The sequence below is a fragment of the Vollenhovia emeryi genome, unplaced genomic scaffold (assembly GCF_000949405.1).
Source record: "Vollenhovia emeryi isolate VEMERY1.0 unplaced genomic scaffold, V.emery_V1.0 DF939133.1, whole genome shotgun sequence".
NCBI lineage: Eukaryota > Metazoa > Arthropoda > Insecta > Hymenoptera > Formicidae > Vollenhovia > Vollenhovia emeryi.
This window is the reverse complement of record NW_011967233.1, coordinates 2,000,358-2,009,466: the sequence shown is the minus strand read 5'-3', so window position 1 is coordinate 2,009,466 and position 9,109 is coordinate 2,000,358. Positions and strand designations below refer to the sequence as shown.

Below are 9,109 nucleotides of genomic sequence, written 5' to 3'. Positions count from 1 at the left end.
GATTTTCCGGTAGAATCTCGTTGATAGCCCTCGGATCGAATTACGGGCTTCGAGTCCGCCAAAATTCGCCGTAGCGTTCACCCGCTTTTGCGTGCCTACGCGCCTACACGCGCGCGTACTTCTACTACGAGGATCGCGCGGCACTTCCCCGCGGCACCTCCGACTTGAATCAGACCCGATACGTACCCGATTGCTTCGCGATGGAGAAATAACTCGCGAAAGGTCGCGATCCCGCGACTTGCAAGCGCAACGTTGCGAATCCAAGATGGCGGGGAGCGTTCGTAAACCGCGCGGCTAACTTCACGCGCCGGCGACGCCGCAGCTGCACTTTCGTGCACCTTCCGTACACTTGAGCTGTAGAACAATTCGCCCCGACAAAGAACAATAAGCGCGAATCCCCCCCCCCCCCCCGCGGTATTCGTAGCGCGTAGGTTACAATTGTAAAATTGTCGCCCTCGTCAAACGAATGTACAACCGATTTGTACGCGAGTCCCCCGGTATTTATCGAATCGACGTGTTACCGCGCGTAACTCGCGCACCGAGCCCGCTATTATATATCCAATTTAATTACACGACTGCGAGGGGCGCGAGCGCCCTTAAATCGCGGTGGTTACATCGCGCGTGCGGGCGTCACTCGCGTGCAAATATGAAATCCGGTTGTTTGATCGGTCAATAAAGCGCATCGCGCTGGCTTGGATATCGTGTTTTTCTTCCCCTTCCCATCCGTCCCTCTGCCGCACGATCCATCGCTAATAATTAAACGCGGTGGCGAGGAGAACATTGTTGTAATCCTCTCATTACACCCACAAGGACTGTCATCACTGCCGCTCGTGGCCATTTATTTGAGAGACAAATCTATTATGAGACAGAGAGAGAGAGAGAGTGTCGAGTTTTCGAAGGGTGCGAAATAGAGACAACAATTAATATTTTGATAACATTCATGAGCCGGCGCCTGCCTGAATTCACGCACACAGCCGTGCCCTTTGCGAGCGGCACCGAAGCAAGTCCAATAAATGAGGAAGGGATAAAAGGGCGCGAAAACTTCGGTTTTAGATTTTACAAATTAAGGTTGCTCCGAATGACAATGCTCGTTGCAGCTGGCTCTTCTCGCGTTTCGGTTCAACAAACTTGAGGCTGCAAACGTTAACCGGACTACAAACAAAAGTTCTGGTCGCATATCGAGAGAAGAAGCGAAAAGGAGAAACGTACAGGCGAATGGCGCGTATTTTCTCTGTTTTCAAACTCGGTCGAGCGTAGCAGGGAAAGAACAAGAACGATCTATGGGATCTTTCTTTCAACGATTCTGTGAATAGCACTTTGTGCAATTAACGCGTCTGCAAGAATCATTTTATCACACACTCGTCGATTTTTGGTTGAGCCAACCTTTTACCATAGGAGACGAATTACCGACCGCAACTGGTAAAGCTGGAAAAAATCTCGTTATATGCGTCTCAATCATGTAATATCTACTTATATTTCTCGAGATACAATTATGTTATTACAGGATTGAGACACATATGTATAACGAAATCTTTTCCATTTTTGTTCAGGTTTGGCTACAGTGGCGGTCGGTAATTCATCTCATGGTAAAAGATTATATGTAAAAGCGCATCGGACGCTATTAAAAAGATTCATTTTCTTACAAAATTTATCCTGAAAATTGCGTACAAGATTATATTAACTGAGCAATTAAACAGACAAGGAAGATAACTTCCCTAGTAGCACAGTGCATTGGATAAACATTGGCCCAATATTTGGTTATATTGGGCCAATGTTTAACCAATAATGTTTGCTCAATGCACTGTGCTACTAGGGTTACTTTCCAAGAACTATCCCTTTTTGGAGTCTTAGGGCCTGAGCAGAACGGCTGTTGAGACAATGGCCACGTTCAGCAAGCACAACTGTTGAGTGAGCGCTCAATGATTTCTTAATATGATTGGTTGGATCTAAAAGTATTAACCAATCATACTGAGCGCTCACTCAACAATTGTGTCTGCTGAACGCGGCCTATGTTTTATGTTTCAAGCCTTTGTCTTGAAGTAACGCACAATAACTGTCGTATGCTTAAGTGTACATACAAGACAGCCATTCTACTCAGGCCCTACTTCAAATAGTCTTCATTAATGTCGATGAAATAGAGCTCATCTAATTTGTTCAACTAAAAGCGTTCAACCTTTCTCTTTCAGGAAGATTTAGACCCGCGCGGGTCAGCAGGCTCGACCAATTCGGACAGCTTCCATTGACCACATGGGCACGTTCCGTCCAAGCGGGGAGATCGGGGAGATCGCCATCAAGATCCCTTCGGATGCGCGCGCATCCGGCGTTCTATGCCATTTTAAAGCCGTCGACGATTCCTCGGCGGAGCGTCAAGCGCATGCGAGGACCACGCTGGCTGAAACCTGAAGCGAGAGCCCGCTCCAACGTCGTTCGCAGTTCTGCTCAGCTTTAGAAAGTTGTTTTTACCACCGAACAAACGCGTCCTGCATGCAACGTGCGCGCCGAGCGAATCGCTGCTCGACGAGTCCTCGTTGGAGACATACGGGACACGTGGTTGCCGTCTTCTTCGTCGGCCCATGGAGCCCGGCGACTCGATGACGCCGGAAATGGAGGCATCCGGCGAGGACATCATGCTGATGGAGACCGTCAAGAGTATGGTGACGCGCGAGAGGCCCAACGAGTCGGAGGGAACCGACGAGGACCTGTTCCTCATCTCGCAGGACCAGATAGTGCAGTATCCCGGGGAGACGGTGGCTCCGTCGCGGATCGCGATCGAGTGGATGCACCTCTGCAGGATATGCGCCAACGCGAGCGACCGCATGGTGCCCATCTTCGAGGGTGACGGGGTGGCGCATGACTTGTCCAGCAAAATACTCAAGTACTTGCCGATACACGTGTGTAAACTGTAAACGCCGTAGTCACAATATGCCCTCGGTGAACGGCGCCGTTGATCATCCGCTGATTGCTCTCTTCGCAGGTCTCCGGGAGCGACACCCTGCCGTTGCAGCTCTGCGAGAATTGCGCCAACATCCTGATAGCCTGGCACGCGTTGAGCGAGGGGTGTCTGAGCGCGCAGAGAAAGCTGCTGGAGCTGCAGGAGACGCAACTGCGAGATAAGCAGCAGGTGAGATTGAGGGATCTCTGTTTAACACGGCGAGGCTAACTGGCGAGCCAGCTGTGTTCCTATTGCACTCTGAGATTTTCGAGTAACACGAGATAGCGCGTATAAGATGGAGCGAGGGCAAAGGGCAACTTATATTGCCCTTTGCCCGTTCAGAGTTTGAATATGTATTTCTTTCTTTGTGCTTTGACTGAACTCTTCGCCGTCGTATTGTACTTCCTCAGATTTCTTTAATCTACCGATCTTGATTAATTTTATATCCTACACGGAGAGAATTTTCTCCTAAAATTTCTCCTGCAAATCATGTAACCGCGGGACAACATGGCATTGTGAACAACTTTCATAAAGCTCTCTGTTAGGAGATTCGTGTATGATTTGTACGTGAGCATGGGCTTGCGCGCCTCTTTCGGGCGTTTTCTTTTGTCTTCCGCGAGCTGTGTATCAACGCACGCTAGCAGGACACTCTCACGGTGACTCTCGTCGTACCAGGATCAGTATTCTTAAAAACGAAAAATGAAGTGAGTACGTTCTACTACAACACAGCGTAGTTTCTTACCCACGTACACAACACTCTCATAAAATTGTTTGAAACCGCGTTGTCCCACGATTACAATATTTTCAGGATAAATTTTAAGGGAACATTCGCTCCGTGTAGAAGACGTGTTTCCGCCTGGACGCGCTTTGTCCTGTTTCACTCTCCTCTCACTTTCTAAGAGTCAGTCAGTGGACTATCACTGAAAACAGTGAATATTCACTGATTCACAGTTGCGAGTATAACACTGAATTATTCAGCGCTATACTTTATAACTGTTTCGTTCTCCTCTCACTTTCTAAAAGTCTGTCAGTAGATTATCACTGAAAACAGTGAATATTCACTGATTCACAGCTATGAGTAGAGCACCGAATTATTCAGTGTTATACTCTTAACTTTCCGGTGATGATGCACCGATTGACTTCTAGAGAGCACATTTAAGACCCTTTTTTTACAATCCCTCGCTTCCTTACTCATCTTTCTCGCGACTACAATATTCTAATTATAATATTCTTCGTATTTCGCAGTACTACAATCCTACTTCCTTGGATAATTTAGAAGTCACCACGCCGATGCTTACAATAGCCAGCACGACCATTGCGTCTAATATCACAAACTTATCGGTAAGTGCCTATGATGAAATTGTGAAACGTAATCCTTTTTATACGTTAAAAAATTCAATTACAACGTCTTGTTGCAGCCGAATCAGCAGGACAGTGACAAAAACGAAGTTCACGATACCGTAAAGAATAATAAGTCCGACAGGTAATGATCTCATTTTTTCGTAATTTATCAACTGTACAAAAAGCACGAAGTTCTCTCTTCCCTCTCTTTCCTTCCCCCCCCCCTCTCTCTCTCTCTCTCTCCCCCTCTCGCTACTTGTTCCCCGTTTATGTGATTCGTTTGCTCATGATCGCTATATTTCTAGCACGTAGATAATAGATTATTAGAATGTAACGTAAATAAAATGCCACGTAAGTTTGTTAAGCATATTTCCCGTATATGTCACGAAAAGCTGGAGACTGTTCGACGTCGAATACACACGTACGATCGTGACACTCTCTCGCTGGCCCATTTTTTAAAAGAGAAAAAAAAAGAAAGAAAATAAAGAACGATTTGCTGGCGATGGGTACGTCGAGAAAATTTTTGCGACAGCTTAACGAAAGAGCAAAGCATAGAAAGAGAATGACAGTGCGCTGGAACAGCTGCGGGGTGGCTTTAACGATTACCTAGAAAAACCGAGCGGCTGTGATAGAACCGGCTCGAAAAATCGCAAAATCGTCCGCTGCGTCGTGCACGCGCAACCGCAAAAATCTGGAGTCAAGTTTCGGCTATTTTGCAGGTCGTGCGGCGTCCGGACACCGCGTAGAGTGTCCCCGGACACGCCGAAAGCATTTTGGAAGCCGTACAGGAAACGACGCCAGTCGGGAATGCGCAGCCTGACAAAGCCGAGCGCGACGGCCGAGGACTCCGACTCGGTCTGGATCGGCGTCATGGACACGGCGCACGACCAACCATCCTCCGTGCAGCTGGAGAGTAACGATCGGTTGCCCGTCGAAGTGAAGGAAGAGTACGTCGCGAGGCAGGGCTTTGCGAAAAGTTCCGATCGCGGCGAGGACAGCGACGAGCCTCGGACGATCGCTGTCGCGCACCGAGAGAAGAAATGCGCGAGAACTCGAAATTCGAGCGACGATTCGATGTACCTGGGAATGCTCGACGACGAGAAAGACGATAAAGATCTGTGCGACGTCCTTGAGAACGCGTCGCACCGAGAGGAGTCGTTCCGGTGCGCCGAGTGCGGCAGGTGTTTCAAGCTGAAGGACTCGTACCTGCGACACATGAGGATCCACAAGGACGAGCGACCGTTCACCTGCCATGTGTGCGGCAAGCAGTTCCGCGACTCCGGCGGGCTGACCAGGCATCTCAAGGACGTGCACGCGAAGCTGAAGAACTTCACATGCGACCTGTGCGGCAGGTCGTTCGCGTCCAAGGCGACGCGGGAGGACCACCGGCGCATCCACACCGGCGAACGACCGTACGTTTGCGACTCGTGCGGAAAGACCTTCAAGTCCAAGGCGTCCCTGTACATCCACAGCAAGCTACACACCAACGTGTTCCCGCACACGTGCTCGCACTGCAACAAGCGGTTCCGCCGACGGCAGGAGGTGCTAGCGCACGTGACCACGCACACCGGCGAGAAGAATTACGGGTGCGACGTGTGCGAGAAGAAGTTCCGGATCAAATCCGAGCTTACGCGGCACAAGCTCATCCATTCGGAGCACAAACCGTTCGTCTGCGTCAAGTGCAATCTCGCTTTCCGGCAGAAACGCTACCTGAACAATCACGTTAAGAACCGGCACAAGGAATTTCCTCAAGTGTCCTAACGATAAGTGGGACCACGATAGAGATTTATGCTGAACGCGCAACACCACCCTCCTCCTCTCTGTCTCTCTCCTTCTCCGCGTAGACGCGGTCCTTCGTCATCGCGCCAGCGACGAGACCCGATTCAAACCCGCCGCCTTTGTTGTTTTTCCAGGTGCGAGCCAGCAGAGGAGAGATCTCTCGCGACATACCGTTCCTCGTGTAGCGCTGCACCGTGGGCGCGTAAAGCCGCGATAAAGTACGAAAGCAATCCGAGAAGCGTGACGCTGATTGCGGAGAAGGCTAGAGAAATTCCCAAAAGAGAGACACGCGACTCGTCGGATAACTGCAACGCAATAAAGTACAACCCAAGGACAGACTCGAACGCCTCGAGATATCGGGGAGAAAATAAACCGACGATTCTACAGTCAACGAGTGAATCCATAGATAAGAGCTATACTTGTGATAACTGCCAACGCGTTTTCAAAAGAAAGCACCATCTAATACGCCACGTGACGGGTTGCAACCATCATGATTCGGCCAGCGGAGAAGATTCATCGAGGACGCGCGCCAAAGCTACAGAGAAGAGAAAGAAGACAGACGACAGTATAATAAGAGGAAAGGACCAACTAGTGGGAAACGTTAAGAGCACAAGCGACGACGAAGAGCCCCGGCTGTCATCGGTCAAATCGTCGGAGAAACGATCCAGAGTTTATCCGTGCGGCCATTGCGAGTACACCGCGGGCAAGAGGAAACTGTTGAAAGCCCATCTGGCGGAGACGCATCCCGAGGTCGTGCAGAGGAGCCGGAAGTCCTTCGTGGCCACGGAGACGGTGCTGCGCGCGCGAATGGAGCACGACGGTAAGGTGTACTACCACTGCAACGAGTGCGGCAAGAACCTGAACTCGCCGTACACCTTCTACTGGCACCTGCGCATCCACACGGGCGAGCGGCTGTTCACCTGCCACCTGTGCGGCAAGCGATTTCGCGTGAACCAGGGCCTGGCGCGGCACCTGAAGGAGACCCACGCCGGCATCAAGAACGTGCCGTGCGACCTGTGCGGCCGCATGTTCTCGACGCGGCGCAACGTCGAGGACCACAGGCGCATCCACACGGGCGAGCGACCGTACGTCTGCAACATCTGCGGCAAGACGTTCAAGCAGAAAGCCTCCCTGTTCGTGCACAATCGCACGCACACGGACGTGTTTCCGTTCAAGTGCAGCCACTGCGGCCAGACCTTCCGCACGCGACCACCGCTGATGCTGCACATCACCAAGCACACCGGCGAGAAGCCGCACGCGTGCGACGTGTGCGGTCGCCGCTTCCGCATCAAGTACGAGCTCAAGCGGCACCGGCTGATCCACTCCGACGAGAAACCCTGGCGCTGCACCGATTGCAGCCTCTCCTTCCGCCAGAAGCGATACTTAGTTAATCATAGGAAGCTCAACCACGAGTCGCCACGCAGTTCGGTCGTTCCCCAAGTAACGGGATGACTCTCTTTTCAGATGCACGCGTCGAGTGTCGAAAGACGAGTCGGAGAGACAAGCACGAGTCAGCTCGCCGAGGAACGAGCGGTCCGACGTGGAAGAAAGCATTAATGTCGGGAGAGCTCGTTCGACGGTATCCAGCGAGAAGGGTCTCTCGACGCATCTTGGCGATTTCGATGAAAGATCGGCAAGAGACAACTCGGCGGATTCTCACCCGAACAACTCGGGGCAGGAGCAGAAGTCCCGAGAGAAATGCACGATAAACTCTGAAGGATGTGCGGAACGATCGGAACATGCCGAGTTAACTCGCTTAAAGGCGACGGAGAATAACGGATGTGCCTCTCACAAGTGCGAAGAGTGCGGGAAGGTTCTTTCCACGTCGTACAATCTGCTGATTCACCGCAACATTCACGCCGGCGTGCGACCCTACGTCTGTTCCACTTGCGACAAGAGCTTCCGATCGGCGTCCGGTCTGAACAGGCACGTGCGACTCGTCCACGACGGCATTAAGAATTTCGCCTGCGACGTTTGCGGCCGTCATCTCGCCTCGCGGGCGTCGAGGGACGAGCACAGGCGTACCCACTCCGGCGAGAGGCCCCACGTGTGCGAGACCTGCGGCAAGTCCTTCAAGCAGAAGGCGTCCCTGCACGTGCACCGACTCTACCATTCGCAGGTCCTGCCGCACCGTTGCGCGCTGTGCGGCCGCGGTTTCAGGAGGAGGCAGGAATTGGAGAAACACGCGTCCTGGCACTCCGACCGAAAGCCGTACACCTGCGACGTCTGCGACGAACGTTTCCGCAGCAAGGGCTGCGTCGCCCGTCATCGACACACTCATACCGAACAGCGCTCGCACATTTGCGCGATTTGCGGCGCCGGATTCGCCCAGGAGCGATATCTGAAGAGACACTGTGGCAATTTACACTCGGCTGCATGCACTTAAACACGGGATTTGTTTGTCTCTGGACGTGCCCGGACGAGGGGGTCATGGATCACGTTTGCCGATCGTTTAACTCGATGTCGTTCAATTAGTACGTCGATCGCATGCAAGATTATACAACGAATCATTACGATCTGACGCACAAATCCATGTACGAGTCCTCGACTTCATGAAGAATCGCAAACGTTCGATCGAATTAAATTATAAATGCAGAAGGTACTTAAAAAGTGATGTAAAATTTTCGTAAAACGCATAAAGAGATAATGCTACGAATAGTTTCTGAAGATTTTTCTAAAGAATTAAATAAAAAACAAAATAAGACGATTTGTTTCAAAATTTTATAGAAAAATCGTTAGCCGATTTATTTCTACTTTCTGTATCTGCATCGAATCGAAGAGAATCTCATGCATTAAGGAAATTAACAGAAATTCATTAATCTGCCTTTGTAATTAAAGCAATTAAAATTTTTTAAATAAAATTATAGTATTATAGAAACCAAAAAGAAACAGAGATAAGTAAGAGTTTTTATAATTAAATGTCACAAATTATCTTGCAATTATTAAAGAAAACGAAAGTGCATTGTGTTAAATTTTAAAGAGATTGCAAATATTTTATTGCACGCATATTGTTTACGGACGAAATTTTCTCGCAAATTCTACGATCTTATATTGTAA

General features: G+C 50.2%; 1 protein-coding gene across 1 annotated transcript in view; it reads left to right on the top strand.

The window, feature by feature from the left end:
* The first annotated feature begins 2,268 nt into the window (after nucleotides 1–2,268).
* Nucleotides 2,269–9,109, top strand: part of LOC105567982 — a 16,719-nt gene continuing 9,878 nt past the window's right edge. The window contains exons 1-4 of the mRNA XM_012023288.1: nucleotides 2,269–2,891; nucleotides 2,975–3,121; nucleotides 4,178–4,273; nucleotides 4,351–4,415. Of these exons, the coding sequence (XP_011878678.1) occupies nucleotides 2,574–2,891; nucleotides 2,975–3,121; nucleotides 4,178–4,273; nucleotides 4,351–4,415 (626 nt within the window). The 5' untranslated portion in view covers nucleotides 2,269–2,573. The remainder of the gene's footprint in view (nucleotides 2,892–2,974; nucleotides 3,122–4,177; nucleotides 4,274–4,350; nucleotides 4,416–9,109) is intronic.